We start from the raw sequence: 19972 nt of genomic DNA, 5'->3' as shown, positions 1-19972 counted from the left end.
ATGACAGCAATGTATCATGGACCATCCAGTGCGGCGGGTGGAAGGTGCTTTGCCCAAAGGGCCCTGAATCACTGGGTATCACTTAAAACTTGATCTAGCGGGCCTAGCACAGACCCTTGCCACACCAGGACAACTTTTGCCCCTACTGAAATAGGTGTACTAGCACTTTTGCAGGAGGCCCACGTCTACCCAGCCACGTCACTCCACCTCCCAGATCCTTTTGCGTGCAGGTAGTAGGTCTGCCCTTGACCTGGCCTGCCTACGGCATGGCTTGATGGATTCGTCCAAGAGGGAACCCCCTCAAATGCCTCCTCAAGCCTCTTCTGGTCCTCAGGACTGTCAGGTACCAGAGAACTGTTCTCACCTTGCATCAGGAACAGAAACACCCAAGTGCACAACCGGCAAAGGACCACCAGCTTCGCTTTGCATTGGAAGGCTTTGATGGCCCAAGCCTAGGAGAACATGAGTGCGCCACTGCTTGGGTCGGTCTCTCTCCTGCAGTGTTGCTCAGAAACAGGGAGGCTGCAAAGACCAAAATCTTTGAAGACACCTGAGCAGTAACCAGTGTGGCATGGGGAAGCCACCTCCTTGTGCATGGATCCGCAGGACAAAGCTCCTCAGAGGACACTGCAGAGGAGCCTATGTGGATAGCTCAGCATCACAGTTGGACATCGTGCTCTCTGCATGGCCAGGTGCAAATACTCAAAATACTAGCAAGAGATTTTAGACAGGAATAATTATAGCTTTTCTGTGTTCCAATTTCTGAGCATCCTGGGATCAGTTTTCTTTTGCTTTGTATGGAAATAAAGGGACTTTGAAAATTGAATTTCAGATTCTGTATAATACTGAGCTGAAGCTGGGAACTTTCACAAAAACACTTACGGCAAGAGTAAAGATAAAAATTGCAAGAACTGGCAAAACTGTGTCCCCTATAAGCTTTGTGTATATCAACAAAAAGTGTATCTATTGTATTAAAATAGGCACAGAGACTCAGACAGACAGGATCTCTATGAATTCAGGTTGCAGAACTGCCCCTTAACAAGCAAAATGTGATCAAGTAAAGCTACCTGCAGTGAGCAGCAGCCGTCTCCTTTATACCAGAGGATCCTTACAGACTTTTTCCTTTAACCCAACACCCTGAGTTAATTGTTAATTAAATACAGCCAGTGTTAGAGAAGCCAAAGCTTTGGGTCCACTACAGTGTCATTTTCCAAACGGTCCCTTATCACTCCCAAGGAGCATCCTGCCCATGGCCGCAGCTTGGGCTTTGCATTTCAAAGGTTACGCGGGTGGGAGAGTTTAGCAAGGGGGTTTTGATTTGATGTATAATAGAGACATGGAACAAGTGAGAAATTAATTGCCAAGTTTGGAGGTCAAAACCTGGTGTCTTCCAGGAACTGGGACGGAGAAATATCAGGGCTGAGCCATGCTGATTCACTAACACGGTGCACTCATACCTACCTGTGCAGAGTACTCAAAGAGACAGGAAAAGAGCAGGAGATGAAACCCGGGAGCCTCTCCTCATGTAAAGTAACACTATTTCCCGAACTCCTGCCATTCAAAGGGAATGAACAGGGTTGCACACCCTCTTCCCACTCCTGAGCCTTGTGCACTCTTCCCCAGACCTACCACTTTGTGCAGATGGCATAAAGCTATTTGTAATGTTTACCTGTCTGACAGGGCAGCTCAGGGCAGACGATCTGTGGATCTGGAAGGAAAAGAAACAAGGAAAACTGAGTCATGTGCTGACATCCCCCTTCATGGCTTGCACAGACAGGGTGGCAGGGCAAGGTCTCTTACAAGGGGAAAGGACTCCAAAGGTCTGCCCCAAAAGGCTGGCCCATATCTAAGGAAGAACTGCTTATCCAGGGCTACATAAAGCTATCACCATGAATGACCCAGCTTATGGACTGCTGGCAAACCTGCTGGGACACAGAGTCTCTGCAATCGTTGCAACGAACCATATATCCCCCCATTCCAAACCCTGGGGGTGAAAATGCCAGTTCCAGTAAGAACTGTGCAAGGACAGGTACAGACCTGGGCAGAGCACGTCCTCCATCTTGTCAATGAATTCCTCTGCCACCAGGTCTGAGAAGAGTCTCATCTTCTGGACTCGCTGGGGTTCATTGCAGGCGATGGAGACCAGAGTCTCGCTCTGTTCTGGCTGATCAAACATGTCTCCAATGCCAATGGTGTTGACGACCACATCTCTACCGCAAAGAGCCCCTAAATTCTTGTCATCATCCCGGGGGTCGTAGCGCCCATCTGTGATCACCACAGCAAACACTTGGGCTTTCTCTCGCCTGCTTTCCTTGATGAGCTTGTTGTAGGCAAACTGAAGGGCAGATGGTGTCCAGGTGCCTCCAGCAATCCACTCCAGGCGCTTCACTGCTTCCTTGAAGCTTGACAGTGAATCAATGCGCTCATCATCAAGCTTGATGGCTTCGAAGGTCCCCTCGTGACTGTACTGCACCACCCCAACACGGGCACCTGCCAATGAAGCATCACATTACTTGGCTTTGCATCCTCAGTGAAAAGTGGAGAAAGTCAGAAAACTTTCATATCAGCAAAGAGCTGCCCGATTGGCCTACAAAGCTGGGAAGGGAAGAGGGAAGAGCAGAAACTGCTGTGAAAATGCTGGGCAGTTGAACTGCAGCCCAGGGCAGCTACAGACAAACATGGAAGATGGAGGGATCCAAGACCCTTTTCTTTTCCCCGTGTCCCATTCTGTCCCCACAGAGTCCAGACCTGTCTGTGACTTGGGATCTTTGGCAATAGAGCCCAGCCGACTGACCACGTTGACAACAAAATTTTTCTCCAGTGTGAAGTTGGTGTAGCCAATACTCTCCGAGCTGTCTATGACAAACATGATATCCAGGGCACCGCAGCGCTTCTCACAGTCTGGGGAGAGGGACGGGAGGAGGAAAACACATAGGTCAATCATGGGGGGACAGAGACGGTCAGCCATCACACAAAGCATCTACAGGGTTTGTGGTGCTGTCTGCCGCTGTCAGCATAGGGAGGATTTTGCAAGCATCTTTCTGTCTATGTATATCAAAATAAATCTTTTTAATCTTGCTGTGTAATACTCTCTATCCTTTCATCTGGACCATGCAGCTCTATATTACAGCTCACTGCTCCTGCAGAGCTAAATTTTGGGAGGTAAGCGAGGCTGCCCCTGCAGTGCCACTGCACTCAGTGGTGGGCTGGGACTGGGGTGAGCAGAGAAGGGCTTCCCACGGTTTTTCCTCTGCAGGGCGCAGCACTGTGCAGAGTGGCAAAGAGCCCGCCGTGCCAGTAGCTCAGTGCAAAGGGCAGTTCACGGGGCAGAGCTCCCTCAAGGGAGCTCCTGAAGAAGGAGGCAGCCTCTAGAGACCCCCTTTCCCCATCCCTTGAGTAGTTGTTTCCCTGCCCTGGGGAGAGGTGATGGTCTGCTCACCACAGCATCCGCACGTCTCTCGCACATAGGTCATCACGTCACAGTCCTGCCAGGAAAAGGGTGCAGGGTGAATGCCTCCCTCCCCTTAAGCAGCATCTGTCCCCTTTAAGGGAAAGGCTTCCCTTTCCCTTCCCACCCAGCTGGCCCCTCTTTCCTTGGCTCCTGTGGGAAGCCACAGGCCACCTCTGCTGGGCAGCAGAAAGACCTGTGATGCCCTGTTTCATTCTCAGGCTGTGCACGGCAAAGCCACGGTTGCCTCAGGAGGAAGAGCACCGGGGGCTGCAGAGCAGAGCTACTTACAGTCAGGCCAGGATCTCCTGGTGGGCCAGGGGTCCCCTGTAAGAAGAGCACAGGGATTTCATGCAGTTTTGCCTTGAGTTCCCTTTTTGGGAACTAGATGTCAGAGACATTAAAAACATGGCTTTTTGCAGAAGTCTGCCACGGGAAGGGTAGGAAAGCCTTGCTAGGAGCCAGCAGACATGTCTGGCAGTTGGTGTCCCTTCTAGCAAGCCCTGCTGCAGGGAGACTCGCTGGGCTCCTCTGGGCTTTAGAGCATCAAGAAGTAGGGGGGAGAGGAGGGAGCTGCAGCATCTGCTCAGACATGATGGCATGGTACTGTACCTCGGGGCCTGCTTCACCAGTTGGACCACGGGGTCCGGGCTCACCTCCTGGGCCAGGATCACCCTAGGAAAGAAGCAAAGAATGGTCAAATATTTCCCCAGCAAGGCTAACAATGCAGCCACTGGTGTTCAGTGCTCCTCCTGACCTCCTTGTCAGACACAGCCCTGCTAAGCGTGGTCACCAGCCTGCCACAACTGAGTTGGGGACACAGGGCATGCAGGAGAGCAGGCAGTACTGTCCCCAGCACACCTGGCAGAGGTGTGGGAAGGGGACACCGACCCTGCAGGCAGTATAGGAAGTCTGCTTACCGGTTCCCCCTTCTCTCCTTTGGTTCCTTGCACTCCTTTTGGTCCAAGCTCACCTCTTCCTCCCTGCTCGAAGGAAGGAGAAACAGATCTGCCATGGAGCGCATCTGGATGTGCTCAGGCAGAGGCACTACTGCTATGAGCTCATCAAAAACACGTGCCTGCCTGGCCCAGGAGAGCACCCTCTAAACCAGAAGCTCAACGCAGAGCAAATAAACAGTGTTTACATAGGCATTAACTAAGAATAAAGAAGTTTTGCAAAGCACATTTCAGATGGTTTCAGAAGAAGATGGGCTTGGAAGATACACTGCAGGGAACAGCCAAGGTGGCTACTGGAAGAGCAGGCTGCTTGGCCATGTACCCAGAGGGTCAGGTGACAACCGCTCAGAATTTTAGTCTGTACAAAAAACAGGCGACTGAGACAAACACACTTACCTTGGGCCCCGGTTGCCCCTTCTCACCCTTGTCACCCTGTGAAGGGAGAGGAGGGAGAGGTCAGCAGCCGACCAGTACTGGTCCCCCACTGTGCACGCATACATCCAAAGTTTGCAGTGAGGGTCACAAAGCTGAACAGCACATACAGCTTCAAACTGATGGTTGGGGGGGCGGGTGCTGCCACCTCCCCATCACCGCTGTTGAGGCTGGGGTCCCCAGCACCTCTGCGACAAGGCTGATGGAGCTGCATCCAGGGTCAGTCCCAATGTTCAACCCCCTCACCCCCATTGCGGACCCTGACCATTTTGCTTCGTCCTTCCCTCTTCTCCCAGGTTGCTCAGCTCCAACAGTAACCTCCACTGAAACCGGCTTCCTCGAGGCACATACATCTGCTCTGGATGAGGCACACATACCTGCGGTCCTCTGGGTCCAGGGTAGCTAAAGCCAGGTCTGCCTCTATCACCCTTTGGTAGAAAAAAAAAAGACCCATCAGAAATCAAATGCGGCCTTTCTGACCTGCAATGCCACTGATAGTCAGAGCTGTTTTCAGCTTCTTTTGGGGTGAGACACCACCAGGAGCCATGACTTCTACAGTTGGCCCTGAAATGTTAGAAACAGCTGTGTGGAGTAAGGCTTTGCAGGGTCTTGGAGACCTCTCATGCCAGGGACACCCCTGAATCTGTGCAGGGTGAGGGATGTAATCAGAGCTGCCTTGGCCAGACCATCTCTGCCTCAAATGGAGGCTCAGGTTTGAGCCATTCTGTTTCTGAGGCACAGAAGTTTCTGCACTGGAAAATGCCTTTTTTAAAAATAATTAAGAAAAAGCACAGCAAAATACCCTTTCAAATGCAGAGTTGCATTCAAGTACTTTACCTTTGGTCCTGGTGGTCCAGCGTCACCTCTTGGGCCCAAGTCACCAGGGTCCCCACGTGATCCCTGTAGGATAGTGTTGGGAAGAGTGGAGGAAGCATGTGAGGATGTTCCCTGTGGCTCCCTGGCCGCACAGGGGACTGTGCTGGAGAAACCAGCTCTTGAGATGATGCTGTGACACCATCTCCCCTCCTGATGAGGTTACTGTGATCTTGACTGATTTAGCACTTGAGTTCCCACATCCTGTGGACCCACATGGATGTCACGGCACTACTGCCACAGTGGGGTGATGGACTAACAACGAACTCAGGACAAATGGGTGGCCAGAGAGCCCCATCTTTCCTTGCCCCATGACCCATTCACCAGCTCTGAAGTGGTCCCTTCCATGTTGTCATGGGAACACCTGGGACGGGGAGTGGTGGAGAAGCAAGGACTCCTGTGTCCCACAATTTCTCCTTGTCAGTGGCCTCTGGGCTAATTTTTGAGCCTCCCTGAGAAAATGGCAGGCAGGCTCCCCTCGGGAGGGACAGTGCAGACATCTTATGTCAGTAGGGCAAGCTCTCACTGCAGAGGGAGGACACGATCCCACAGATGCCTCAGGATGACTTACGGTCTTGCCTGGCTCTCCCACACCACCTGAAGGGCCTCGGGGTCCTGGCAGTCCTTGGTCTCCCTGTAAAGCAAAGCAAGATGCAAGAATTTGCAGAGGCAGGTACTGGCAGGTGTGCATGAGGAGGAAGCTAGGTGAGCTGCCCCAAACAGCAGCAGCGCTCTCCCTGCTTCCTGGTTGTCACCAACCCCTGCTCCGTGCTTACCCTTGCTCCTTTGCTTCCAACCTCACCAGGCAGGCCACGAGGACCCTCTGGACCAGGATCTCCCTGTGAAGAAGGTAAAGATATTCCCGGTTAGGGATGTCTCCAATGCTGTTTGTGTGCATGGCAGCGATCCTTGGAGCGAGGAGGCAAAATGCTGTTCTCAAATCTGGTGTTTCTTGGCTTGAAACACAGTGTCAGGGCAGTGTGCACTCTGCACATGCCTCTCAGCCTTGGGGTTTGCTGCCCTTCATCCCCGCTCTGGATCATGCCGTGGAAGGGGTGGCTGTACCTGCTGCCACCAGAACAGGCAGCAGGCACAGTGGGAGCAGCGTACACATGCAGAGCCCACTGGGATCTGCAATTCCCAGCTCTGGTGTGGGACACTTCATGGCTGAGATACTGCACATCGCACACACATCTTGGGCTCATTTGCAATGATCTGGGCAGTTGCTTTACTTACCCTTTCTCCTTTGGCCCCAGGAGTGCCTTTGCTGCCTTTCGTCCCTGGATCTCCACGTCGACCCTTGGCAGACACAGAAAGTCACATAAATGGGATTTGAAGATGGATGCTACCTGAACAGTGATGTGTGACTGCCTTGCCTTCTCACTCCTGGTCCAAGAGACATCTCCTTGTCCCCTTAGCAAGCATGTGCCTGGCAGCAGGGGAGCAGGGATGCCCATGTTGGCTCTGCTTGGGGGATCTTGCCTTTGGCTTTTCGGAAGTCACAGTTCTTTCAGGAGGGTGGTCACCACAGTGACAACAAACACTCATCGTTCATTCCCTCAGGGTTAAAGGCTGCTTTACTTCCAGCTCATCCCGTGTTTCTTTCCCCACCAGATCTCGCATAAGGACACGTGCCAGCTGGGATCTAGCTTCTTGGTGCTGGTGGAGCTGTGCTGCTGTATTCTGCCAGGGAACATCATCTACAAACCACTCCCCAAATTTTACATTGCCCCATCACATTAGCTTGGGTCTGTATGGCACCGTTGATGTCATGACATGGCTGTGATTTGAGGCTGCCCTCTTAAGAGAGCTATACTGTAACAACCACCAGATCTCATCTCTTTGAGCTTTTATGAGAAGACAGAAGTTTGGGGAACTTCCTAGAGTACAGCCAAAGGGTCCCTGGGCATCCACAGAGGCATTTGTTGTTATGTGGGAATATAGGATGCTTCTCTAAGGTGAGATGGTTAACATCAGGTTTAGGATTATGGAAATATTGCTCTTTGAAGATGAGGGACACAAGGAGATCAGCATCTGCACATCTTTTGGGAGGCAGAAGGCAGGGCAGGCAGGCTAAATGGGGCAGTTTCTCAGAGCTTATCAATGAAGTTGTATGAGGCTCCCATGGCATGCCCACTGTCCAGAGTGCTATTCAGACACTTACAGGCTCTCCTTTGGGTCCAGGAGATCCTGTTTCACCTTTTCTTCCCTTAATTCCAGCAGGCCCTTGAGCTCCAGGGTTGCCTGGAAGTCCCTTGTAGAAGAAAAAGAAATATAATTTGTCAGAAGGGAGGTAAAGGTGCACACACACATACCTCTTGTCCTGTGTCAAGCAGTCCACCATTGAGCAGATGTGTGTTAAGAGCACACAACTTACGCTTCCACACACCCACCATGCCTACACGTCAAAGCTACATGCACAGTCTCCAGCCTTGGAGCAGCGTGATGCTGTGTCACTTTTTCTCCATCAATCAGTGCAAAGGCTTGTCAGCTCTCCCTTACAGCATTTGTCCAGCCTTGCCTAAAGCCGGAGGGCTATTTCAGCCGCCTCCACTATGTCTGAAGTAACTGGCTACTAGCATAGCAAGCCCTTTGGCTATAAGGTCAAGTGCAGTGGGTAAAGCCTGCATTAGATTTCTGAGCTAAAGTTTACTCACATGAATAAAAATAGCCTGCAAACACTGGCACTGCCTCACACACTGAGGAATTCATGAGACTGTGCCAGGGGAAACCACAGCCAAACAGGGCCTTTCTACTCAGGAGAAGATGGGAAGAAAAGGAAAGATGCAGTGCAATAGATCAGCTAGAAAGGCAAATCCTCCTAAGTCTACATTGCCTGTTTTTCTCTTCTCTGGACAAACACTCGAGATCTATTCTCATTTTGCTCTGGGCACCTGCAGGGATGTTGCATAGTCCCCTCTCCTGTTGCCCACATGACATTTTCCACTGTACCAGTGGGGACACACATGGTGGGAGAGTTCACTCGACCACCCAGGGGCTTGTGCTTTCTCCATGCTGCTAATTTGCAGAATCACAAGGATGCCTTGGCAAGCAGTCATCTTCGTGCTGTGGCTACCCCACGACCAGCAGTTGGTATCACTCCGGCTCAATGCCACATGGAGCAGATCCTAGTGATTGCTGGAAACATCTACATACTGCATGGACTTACCGGGCTTCCTTTTTCTCCTGGAGGTCCTAGGGGTCCGCTACGACCAGGCCGGCCAGGATCTCCCTGAAACAGCCAGAGAGCAATGGTCATTGCCTGCATCATCAGCACATTGCTGTGCACCACTGATGTGCACCATGAAAAGCCCAAGGAGCAGGGCCAGCAAGGCTTTTCCCTTGGCTCCTGTGTCTGGTGATGGGATCCAGATCCCAGACAGCCAGAGCCTATGGGCTCCATGAGTAGTGAAGGATTTAAGAGCAAGTACAGGCAACGAAGTTTAGCTGTCCCCACTGGTGGCCTCTGCCCACACTCTGCTTGCTGTTCAGGGTACCTTTATGCCTTCATCTCCTCTTTCACCTTGGTCTCCTGCATCTCCTGGGTAGCCATCAGGGCCCTAGGGAGCGAAAGGACAAAGAACCATACATTTTAAAGTGGCAACATGATGCACTTTCCCTGCAGAACAAATCAACTGGCTTAGAAAGTTACTCCAGAGACTAAAATAGTTTTTGTTTGTTGCTAGCATTGATAAAAGAGCAGCTCCTCCTCTCTATGTGAAGGGGAGGGACACTGGGGGATCCCAGCTTACTTGCCCATGGAAAGGAGGCACAAAAAATTCAGGCCGTGCTCCCCATTCTGGGGATCCCAGGCCTGGTATCAGGTCATGCAATTGGTTGCAAAATAGGCCAGTAACCTCTCATTGGCCATATCTCTCTGCATGTGTAACTCATTCAGCGGCTAAAGTTGGGGCGATACATCTGATGTGCCTAGTCAAACAGTAAAGCATTCCTACCTTGTCACCGGGGTCTCCCTTGCAGCCTGGTGGTCCAATTCTCCCCAGCTTGCCCTAGAGAGGTAGCGTTCAAAAGAAGACAACAGAGAAGCTGTAGGTGTCTGAACGGAAAATACAGCTTTTCCTGCTAACAGTTACTAATTTTTAACATCATCTGCTGACTGTACCTGTGATCAGTTAAAGAATAAATAGCAAGTGTATTCCTTAAACAGGAGTGTGGTGTGCAGAGACAAATGCAGGAGGAGAAAGTAGTCGAAAAACCCCGAGTGGCAGCACGGATTGGTGAGAATTCAAGCATGCTCACCCCGCACATATGCCCTGGGTGATGGACACGTCCCTCAAGGCTGGATTTGGTGGTCACTTATGTCCACGGTCGTGCTGGTCCTCCATTGTGCACCTCGCATCAGAGCGGCTCAGGTTCACAGGAGCCACACTGCCTGATGGACGCCGTGAGAGCAGTGACTGCCTTACTCTGCACCCTGCTTTACCAGCAGTGCTTAGGCAACTCACACCAGCTAGAGAGCAGTGGTGATCGAAGGACTTCTGTGTCTTAGAGCTTCAGCAGGCATTTTAGGAGTGGGAAGAAGAACTGGCATTATCTCACAGATGTACTTGGCTGGGTATATGAGAAAGTGCAGGGCAAAACCTGGCCTAGTGGAAGGTGTCCCTGCCCATGGCAGAGGGTTTGGAACTAGATGATCTTTAAGGTCTCTTCCAAACCAAACCATTCTATGATTCTATGAAAACCGATGTGTGCTGGCCAGTGGACAAAGCCAGTTTGAAATCATCTCAGATTAGGCTATCCCGCTGAGGTACATCTGCAGAACCATAGAGGCGACAGAGGATTTCAGGGACTTTTTTTTTACAAGGTACTTGAACCTGGCTTTAGGGCTTTAATATTAAGAACAAGCAGTAGCTTAGAGATGAAATTTCAGATTCTGTGACAAACTGCCTTGAAACTCAAATTTCCACAAAACTTTCTGTGTACATGTCCTGTAGGGGTCACTAACACTCATGATGAGATATCTGCACCCAGATACTCAGGATGTATCACCTCCTGCAGCAGGAGCACAGCCCAGGTTCCACATATAGTTCCTGCAGAGAGCTTGCTGATGAAGGGATAGCACTTCTGTGACCTGAATTAAATCATCTCCAGCTAGCTCACCTATTTCTACAGGACATGCAGAATAATGTGCAAATAAGTTCACAGAAACCTCAGTCAGAGGGTATGGGAGAAACGAAACAACCTTTGGAGACAAGGGTGGGTAAAGAAATGAAACAGCAGCAGTGACATTACAGGGTGCTCCCATGTGGCGTTACCTTCTGTCCATCTGTGCCGTTCCTGCCTGCCAAACCAGCAGCACCCTGGGATCAATGGGAAAAAAAAGAGGGATCAGTGATCTGTTAACACACACTGAAGGACTGGTAGCTGGAACAACAGACGAGTTAGAATGTCCTTTCTTACCCTCCGTCCATCGGATCCAATCTCTCCCTGGGGGAAGAAAAGGACAGGAGTCAGCCAGTCTGCCTACATTGCCTCCCACTCATTTGCAATGTACAAACATCACCACTTCACACCAGGTAAGCAATGCCTGAAGGAGGAGACAGGCTTTGGAATGCCCCTGGAAATCGCTCCCCATGTCCGCTACATATTAATAGGGTTGCTATTCTCCCCATTACAGCTAAACTCTCCCTCTTTGCAACAGAATGGTGTCCCTCCCATCCCAGTGCCCAGACATGCCATTTGGTCTCTTCTTTCTCACCTTCTCTCCTTTCAGCCCTGGAACACCCTAGACAAAAAGAAAAGAAGAAAACCCCTGTGTTAGTGCCTGGGGATCAGCAGGAGCAGAAGCAGCAGAGCTCTGGGGGTCTTGTGTGGGAAACGGGCAGGTGAGAGCTCCCCCTGCTTTACCAAAAATCAATGAATGTAAACAGCTCAGTCACCGGCTATGGGATTCTTACCTTGGGACCAGGGTATCCGATCGGACCTTCAATACCTGGGTCTCCCTTAAGGGAAGAAGACACTGAGAGTTAGCTCGAGAGAAGCAGAGATGTGGTCCCAGCTAATGCAGGGACAGCACTTCTGGCTGTGGTGGTGGGGGACTTTCCACAACTCACCTGGCGTCCCTTCAGCCCAGGGGAGCCTGGCTCACCCATGTTTCCCTTTGCACCCTAAAGAAAGAAAAAACCCAGCATAAGTCCTGGCTTAGTGCTGACTGTGAGAAAATGGCAATTTCTAGGAGCATCAGGCTCACTTCAGCAGTTCCTACAGAGCTTGGGGCAGCACGCTGGTGAAGCAGGACCTGCTTTATTCTGGGGAAGCGAGGGAAAAGCTGTATGGGGAGGGAAGTACACAGAGCTGGGGGCAGGAGAGTGAGACACCCTGCACACGTGAGAGCTCTGCTATTGAGGATGGGAGAATTGGAGACAACTGCTGCCTCACTCCTTTCGTCATCGGGTGCTGCAGATGCCAGCTGTGGCTAGCACAGCTGATGCTCAGGTGCTTCTCTGCGCTGCTGTCAATGCATCAGCCTTGCACGGACAGAAGGAGACACTGGTGCTGGCTGTGTGATCCATTCACTGCAGCAGGGCAATCTCCCGGGGCCAAATCAGATGCTGGGGAGTTACTTCCCACCTGGGTGCTACGCCTGTGAAGGCTGCTGCAGTGGAGGTGAGATCTAGGGCATCCTGCAGAGTCTTTGGCAGGCACGGGCGTTATTGTCTTCCCACGGGTGAGGGCGACTTACCTTCTGTCCTCGGTATCCCTTGGGACCAGGTGGACCTGCAATCTCCAGACAGCTCATCTTGTAGCACTGAAATACAAATTAAACAGATGTAACTGCTGTGCTGCAGCGTGCCGGCTGCTTCACGTGCTGAGCCAGCACACACCTGAAGTTCAGCCCTGCGCCATAGCTCTCCACACACCTCTCGCTGTGACTGCAGTGCTGAAAACTACTATGGCTCCAGCTGGGTTAGAGTTGGGGCAGCAACAAGCATGCTGAAAAATGCTGCCCGTAAATTAAAAGCAGGAAGTTGCCATAAGCACTTTCTTTATGGCTTGGCTCTGGGCCCAAACTGAAAGAACAGGACCGCTAAGTGTCAGGCAAGGTGGTGTACGCCCGGTCTCCGGGCCCATCAGGGGATTCGCATGCCCTTTGGAGCACTGCTCTGCGCACTCCTCCCTGTGTATGCCAAACCCTGTCCGTGTGATACCAGCAGGGCAAGAGCTTCAGCTTGCAGAGCACCTACAAAACATGCCTCCAAAGTGATAAAATGAGTCTACTCAATAGATCTGAATACATTGCAGGGGAGGGGGAGGCAGAAAGCAAAGAGTCTAGTAAGCCTTTTTAAATACTGGGTAAAGGGATGGATTCCCAGGGTCTGTGCTGACCCACGGGTGGGCTGACACCTATCCCGTGCAGCTCGCTGCAAAATCTGGCCTGCTACTTTGGGGTACAAGCTGGTCTTCTCTAAATGAGGGAACTTAAGCCTGCGTTGTGTGGCAACAGCATAAAGATCCTGCTCACTCACCTCTCCGTAGGCTTCGTGTTTCTGCAAAGGAGAAAACAAGATGGACAGAATCAGTTAAGGTGGAGACCCCCAAAGGAAAAGCAGCATCACACCTCGGAGGTGTGTGTGACAGCAAGGGAGAGGAGGTGGTAAAGGTCCCATGGCTTTAAAGACGTTCTCAGTAGAGCCCTCAATCAAGAGTGCCTCACAGGTGGGTCTCAAAGACCATGCTGATGGTCAGCATGTCTCGGTGCTGCACACTCTTCCATGAGCCCCTGGATGGGAAGCAGGCTGGGGTATGGGTCTGGCCTTGAGCAAGAGCCAGGACTAGGGTGGTGGTCTGCCCAGACATGCAGATATGCCGGGCAACAGAGACGCAAACCAAGGAGTCCTGGTTAAGCACCACACCAGAGAAATCAGAGATGCTCAAGACTCCATTTGGCCCGTAAGTGCTGAAAGGACATAGAAAAGGAAAAGAAACAAACCATAGGCTTTTCCCTGCAAGAGGTGCTCTCTAGAGCCCTCCCAAAACCCAATGCGGGGCTGCTCAGAAAGCATCCCCCCCATCCATGTGCTGCTTCTCTTGTCCCCGCCCTTATACTCCCTGCACCTCAGCTGGCACTCCGTACCATAACTTGGATTATCCTCTCGATGGTGTTCACATCAATGTTCAGAGTGTCTTTCTGCGTGATGGCGTAGTTGTTGCGGTACAGCTCATGTGGCAGGTTGGCGATCTCCCGCAGTCCCTGCTCATAGACGTTCTTGCTGGGGGCCACTGCGAAGAGCTTGATCCCCATGTCTCGCGCCCTCTCAGCCTGCATCTTCATCCCCCCGCAGGGGCTGCCAGTGACGTGGCCATCAGTGATGACTACCGCAAAATTCACACCTGAGGCCATCTGGGTCTGGATCTGCTCTGTCATGTTGGAGATAGCGCAGTCCGTGAAGGTGCCCCGGCCAAGGTAGTTAATAGCAGACAGCCTGGGGAGGTATATGTCTTTGCTGCTCGTTAAAGGGCTGTAAATTTCCACCACATCCGAGTAATGAAGGCCACCAAATTGCCAAGTGATGTAGACCTGGTTCTGGTAGAGTTCATTCTCCAGTTTATTGATGAACTCAGGGATGAACTGCTTTATTTGATCCACGAGGCTCTGGATAGGCACAGTCTGCAGAGCAACACTCTCCGAGGTGTCAATGATGAAGTACACGTTGATGGGGCAGTTCCTCTTTTCTGCATGGAAAAAATTATTCAGACCATGTCGAGAGCACTTCATGCACCACTACACTCCCTCCACCGTCTCCCTGAAACCTGGACCAAGATGTGTATATAGACAGCACATAAAGGACAGCATATAGAGATGTGAAGAGAGCAAACCACAGCATGAGGTTCGAGATTCAGCTTCCTGCAAGGGTGTTACAGCTCTTACTAATCAGGACTTATTTCCTCCTGGGTTGGAGGAAATGAGGAAATTGAGGACTAAGAACCAGGTTTGAATAACTCTTGCTGTCCTGCACTAAATGAATGCCTGGCCTGACAGGCTGCTGGTTGCTCTCTGATTTATACACATTTTCAAAAAGATCATGCCCAAGTGTGATACTGGAAAAAGCACAAGTCCCATTAGCTCTCATTAACATCTGTGTTTTGAGTCAGAAGACTCTCCAGTGCTCAGGAATTCAAAATGCTAAGATCTGCTCACTGTTGAATCAATCTTGAAAGTCTTGCTATTTTTTGTAAAAGTCAGGCTGGACATGTAAATCACCTGCTCCACATTGCAACTGAAAAGCGCTGAAATTGGCAAATTCAAAATGGACTATTCTCTGACATCAGATACAGAGCTGAACGCTGGAGATTGATTGGCTGGTATTTATTACTGCATCAGCTGGGAGAAGGCACCACTGACAGAGCCTGGCTCTTCAGTCTCTACCTCTCTGCACTTCAATGCAAACCCAGAAACGGGAGTTTTGGTGGAGGACGGTGCTCCCTATAGATGGATTGCTACCCCAGGGCACTGCCCAGGAGTGCAAAGGGGCAGGAGAGGTGTAACGTGCCACTGTCAGTTCCGTGTGAGCAGGCTCTACAACTGAGCATGGCCATTGCTTTTGGTGAAATTGCTGCCTACAAAGGATAGAGACACACAAATTATCTGGTTAATACCTGTACAGGAGGTAGGAGTGACATCTCCAGGATCACCATCAAACTGAGCATGGAGAGGAACTAGAGCCACACAAAAGAGTGTGGAAAAAAAGGCTTCTCGGAACATCTCAGCAGTTCCTCTGGATATTTAGATGCCTGTGGAAAAACATAAGTTACATGTTAAGCACACTATACAACCTCCTAGCTCTGCTGAGAAGATACAAAGCCAGCCAATGCTCCTCGAAAACCCTGTGTGTGAAAAACACCTGTCCATCACCATAATGCATTACTGGGCCGCTAATGTAGATTTTTATATTGACTTGAAAGCTAAGCAATTAAAATATTTCCTTTGTTGGAGTATGGGCAAATTATTCAAAAGTGCTTTAGCTTCTTGGTCAGTCTGAAGGGAGGGATCAGGTCTGATTTCATGGTTTCTCTCCAGGTGTGTGTCTGTCCACTCCATGACCATGTTGACTCCATCAACGTAATTGACACCACCATGTAAGCATCCATGCTCATTTCTTCGTCTGCTTAGCCTTGTCACCAGTGAAGGTGTGCAGCAGGTCCTTTCCACCTCCAACTTGCCATGTTGCTGTGGTGATACCTGCGTATATCGAAAATGTACAAAAGCCTGCTGCTTTGTAGGCTGCACGACCCATGGAGTGAAGGGATGAATAAACAAGCACTTGAAGAAATGCACATCTTTAGCATTCAACCCATCACTAGGCCTCCAAGGTCCAGCTGCACCTGGGAGTATATTTTGTGTAGGGTTATAACTTAAGCAGCAGATAAGTTAGAGATTTAGTCTGAAAAGCTCTTAGGAATGTATATATAAGTGTTCAGAAGCCCAGGCTTTGAAAGGGTATTCATGGACAAATCCAAGTGACACTTATCAACAGCAAAGAATATGGAGGAAGGGGTGATGCTTGTCTTTATGTCTGGAGGACAATCGCACTAACCAGCATGGGCCCTTGAAAGCACACAGACCGAGTAGTAGCATAGACACTTTTCTGCTTGGTGGTCAACGCAACACAAAACAAAAAGGGGCGTATGTGACCTCTGTTAGGAAAAGAAGGCCTGAGTCCAGTCCAGAAAGAGAGCTTCTTCCTTAAATGGCTTTTCTGGGTAGCTCTTGGAAGAACCCAAGGCTTGAACGGACACTGAGAGTGTATTCAGTTGCAATGGCAGTGCAGGGGGAGGGGAAGTTAGTAACGCAGCTGAACTGCTGCCTTAGTTGCATGAGAAACTGCATCACATGAAGAATACAGGCAGCTCAGCTCCACCTGCGTCTCTCTAGAGACGTCTCTCCATGTGGTGACCAGCTATTCCCTGGTGGGACACATCCCATTCCAGTTTACACTGCAAGCTGCAGCGCATCACAGGGTTCTGCAAACTGGTTTATGATGGAAAGGCTGGTCCTATTGGTGCTGCCAATATCCTTACAACAGTGACAGCTGTTCTCCTTACTAAGGCTTGTGCATATACTAACAAGCCTGTGAGAGCCAGTGCTCAGGCCAGATTTTAGGTAGGGGAAGGAGAAACCCTCCTGCTGTTTGGAGATTTCCTGGGAGAAGGGGACAAGGTGTACAGAGATCCAAAAGCTTCAGGAACACCAACTTGAGGTGCTTCACAGACACGGCTCAGCAGAGCCCTCTGACATTGAGGGCCTCTCACGCGCCTCCAGCTCAGCACCCAAGTGTCCCTACCAAGTAGTTCATGGGTCCTTTCCCCCCTGCCCCAGCTCAGAGAGGCTGCACAGCTGTTTGCAGAGAGACATGATGGTCATGAAGTTCCTGCATAGATAAGTGTGGCTCAGCTTTCATTGCGCTGCAGAGAACAGGATCATAAGGATAAAATACTTACTTTAATGCTAAAGGGGCATTTTAGTTAAGATCAAGACTTCCTCCCTCTAATCTTATTATAGGCTTCCCTTGTCTTGCTTGCCCTCCACAGAGCCACAGGAGAACCTGCTCTCCTGTAGGACACAACAGCTTTGTGCCTTCAGTAGGGCCAGTCTTATGTGATGTCTGAGGAAGCTGGAGAGATCAGCTTTTGGAGAGGCTGAGAGCACTGGAGGCTCTGGCCAAGTGTCTGACTCACAGATCACAGCGTCCTGAGTTTAACCACCTCCCTCCTTCCGTTCTGCCATGTGTGCGTGTGTGCAGAAGAATGCTCTCCAGGCAGAGAGCGGTGAGGAGCAGTTAAATTGCACAGGCAACCAGGGCCAGGTCTGGCACAGGACTGCCCCTACCCGCAGCCATCGAGCCTTTGGGCTGGATCAATGAGGCACCATGGCCTTGGCCTCTACAGGGGCAGAGAGGCGAGGCAGAAAAGTGACAGCTGAAAACACCAGGCACACTCGACTTCTTTGTAGTTCTGTTGCAAACAATCTGCTTTACCACACTCTGTCACAGGCACTGTCTCCCTCGGACGGGGTCTCTGTGCTTCGAGCCACGTTAGCCTTCTGTCCATCCACTGTTAATGACTGGTATAGCAGATAGGGAGGAGACCCCTCTCCCCACCTAAGGGGTCTCCAAGGCTGGGGTGGGTGACAGTGCCTATTTTGTTATCCTCAGAGTACTATCAGCTGTTGTGATTCTCTCACAAATTTCGTAACATTTGATATTTTCCTTAAAGCTCCACTCCCGCTGTGAAACGCTCAAATGGAAATCTCAGATTTCACCAGCAAAAGGGTATATTTCAGACGAAGGCATTTTCTGAATGTTGAAGACAATTTTTGAACACTGACAGTCCAGAAAACTAATGGAAAGGGCAAATTGGGAGATAACACATTACATTTGAATACTTGGGTCTGCCCATCCTGTTCTTCCTTGGCCTTTCTTTCTCTGCAAGAGCAGAGCCATCATACTGTAGGAGCAGGGCCTTACCAAGGATTTCTCTTGAAATTTCCTTCTCTCTGTATTGTTGAGTGATGTATCTCTTTCCCCATGAGACGCACACAAAGCAAAAAACAACACGGCATCTTGAGCAGGGGTTTTGGGTCCTCTGAACAGATTTTGAGGGCACTGCTTTGCACCATCCTCCCTGCACTGAGGTCTATGCTCCTACGTAATGCCTTAGGTGCTCAGCAGAAAAATGTGTGGTCTTCTCTGCTGCTCCCACCCTCAGATCCCAAGTGACCTGACTGTTACCGACATAATTGCAAAAGTGTATGGAGTTATCTACACAGAGCCCTGCAAAAATGGTGGTCTTGCAGGAGGACCTGGGTTCTCTGTTTGTAAGTACCTCTTTCCACCCTGAGCAACTGAACAAAATGTAATATTATGGCAAACGAACACCTTGCAATGACTCTTTCAAATGTGCAAATTACAGTTGGCCTATTTGCGCTCTCACATATGATTGTCAGATAGATCAGATTTTAATGGACTAGAAGGGTCACGTCATGTGCCTGGGCAGGCAGAGCCACGGTCTGTCTTATCCCACACATTGATATTTCTGAAGTTCCTCCTGGTGCACTGTGTATTTCTCCTTCAATACTACAACACCTATTATAGCTGAGCAAATGGTTTCCAAATTCACAAATTCACAGGTGCTCTGCTCTCTAAGATAACTCTCCCTGCAAGGAGCTTATTTAAGGCCACAAAAAATGCATTACTCTCAAGAAAGGAGAATTATGCTCGCTATGCCATATGCAGAATAAAGTTTGAAACTGCACTCCTGCTCTGACATAGACCCACTCCCAACTTTTTTCATGGCCATGCCCAGTGGGCAGTGCCTGTGGTGCCATCCACTTCTGCAGGCAGCCTTTTACTCCACTCAAATATTTGCTAAATAAAATAAAATCAGGGAAAAAACCGTGACCCATTTGGAACAAAAGCTCTTATAAATGCACCTCCCCTTCCTTGTTTGCGTGCCCATCGTTTGCACATTGCATGCGTAGGGAATTGCAGTGTTTCTTGCAGTCACTACCCAAACACACCCTGTAGTTTGAGTCCCTGGGCACACCACTCAGGGGCAAGGTTTCCCCACAGCTGCAGGGAGCCCTCCAGCTCTCCTGGTCCAACTGTCCCTGAACTTCAGCCAGGGGAAGCCCATGCTGCACCCAGTGCTCTGGCCGCAGGATCGCGCCTGCCCCCTCCGGAGCTTCGGCACTGAAAGCCAGAACCCTCCATTTACAGCACTCATGCAGACCCCTGCCACCCAAAAGAATAGCTGACCCAAGGAGGCAAGTGCAAGATGCTCACAGGCATTTCCAAACCTGCTCTTACCCCTCAAAATAGAGGAGCTGATGAAACTCAGCATAACAAGGAAAGACGAATCACAGGTTAGTCTAATCCCTGTCTTCTGAAATTCCAAAAATCATAGAGGAATTGTGCAACAGAACAGTTGCTCTGCTGCACAGCAACAGCGGAGTACCATGCTGCTACTGCTGCCATCACTTCTGTGTAGCTGGTGAACTCAACTCAGTTGCCCCAGGGAAGAATTTAGTTCAACAAGTTCCTTTGGAGGGATTTTCTAGACCTCCGGCCCTGGTGGATGAGAGTGTGGCTCGCGCTACCCGCACCCGGGAAAAACTCTTGGGAAAACGCCCAAACTAGCCAAAAGCTGAAAGCAACGGAAAAATACCTAATCTTTTACAGCAGGTATTGTCTAAACACGATGTTCCTGAAATGAGCGGCAAGAGCTGTGCAGTTCGCAGGGGAAC

The 19972-nt window shown here is 50.3% G+C and overlaps 1 protein-coding gene across 2 annotated transcripts in view; it reads right to left on the bottom strand.

Annotated features, from left to right (window-relative positions):
* The window catches only part of COL6A2 (collagen type VI alpha 2 chain), a 29148-nt gene that overhangs the window by 8882 nt on the left and 294 nt on the right, over nucleotides 1-19972 (bottom strand). For both annotated transcript variants that reach the window (XM_063340884.1, XM_063340886.1), the window contains exons 2-27: nucleotides 15328-15462; nucleotides 13805-14403; nucleotides 13197-13217; nucleotides 12413-12478; nucleotides 11784-11837; nucleotides 11628-11672; nucleotides 11429-11455; nucleotides 11131-11157; nucleotides 10986-11030; nucleotides 9666-9719; nucleotides 9207-9269; nucleotides 8879-8941; nucleotides 7874-7963; nucleotides 6946-7008; nucleotides 6486-6548; nucleotides 6281-6343; nucleotides 5674-5736; nucleotides 5214-5264; nucleotides 4801-4836; nucleotides 4369-4431; nucleotides 4061-4123; nucleotides 3740-3775; nucleotides 3440-3485; nucleotides 2749-2901; nucleotides 2038-2490; nucleotides 1670-1708 (exon numbers count right to left, since the gene is read on the bottom strand). In XM_063340884.1, the coding sequence (XP_063196954.1) occupies nucleotides 1670-1708; nucleotides 2038-2490; nucleotides 2749-2901; nucleotides 3440-3485; nucleotides 3740-3775; nucleotides 4061-4123; nucleotides 4369-4431; nucleotides 4801-4836; nucleotides 5214-5264; nucleotides 5674-5736; nucleotides 6281-6343; nucleotides 6486-6548; nucleotides 6946-7008; nucleotides 7874-7963; nucleotides 8879-8941; nucleotides 9207-9269; nucleotides 9666-9719; nucleotides 10986-11030; nucleotides 11131-11157; nucleotides 11429-11455; nucleotides 11628-11672; nucleotides 11784-11837; nucleotides 12413-12478; nucleotides 13197-13217; nucleotides 13805-14403; nucleotides 15328-15433 (2452 nt within the window). In that variant the 5' untranslated portion in view covers nucleotides 15434-15462. The remainder of the gene's footprint in view (nucleotides 1-1669; nucleotides 1709-2037; nucleotides 2491-2748; nucleotides 2902-3439; nucleotides 3486-3739; nucleotides 3776-4060; nucleotides 4124-4368; nucleotides 4432-4800; nucleotides 4837-5213; nucleotides 5265-5673; nucleotides 5737-6280; nucleotides 6344-6485; nucleotides 6549-6945; nucleotides 7009-7873; nucleotides 7964-8878; nucleotides 8942-9206; nucleotides 9270-9665; nucleotides 9720-10985; nucleotides 11031-11130; nucleotides 11158-11428; nucleotides 11456-11627; nucleotides 11673-11783; nucleotides 11838-12412; nucleotides 12479-13196; nucleotides 13218-13804; nucleotides 14404-15327; nucleotides 15463-19972) is intronic.

The sequence above is a fragment of the Chroicocephalus ridibundus genome, chromosome 7 (assembly GCF_963924245.1).
Source record: "Chroicocephalus ridibundus chromosome 7, bChrRid1.1, whole genome shotgun sequence".
In the NCBI taxonomy this organism is placed as follows: domain Eukaryota; kingdom Metazoa; phylum Chordata; class Aves; order Charadriiformes; family Laridae; genus Chroicocephalus; species Chroicocephalus ridibundus.
This window is presented reverse-complemented; position numbering and strand designations above follow the sequence as displayed.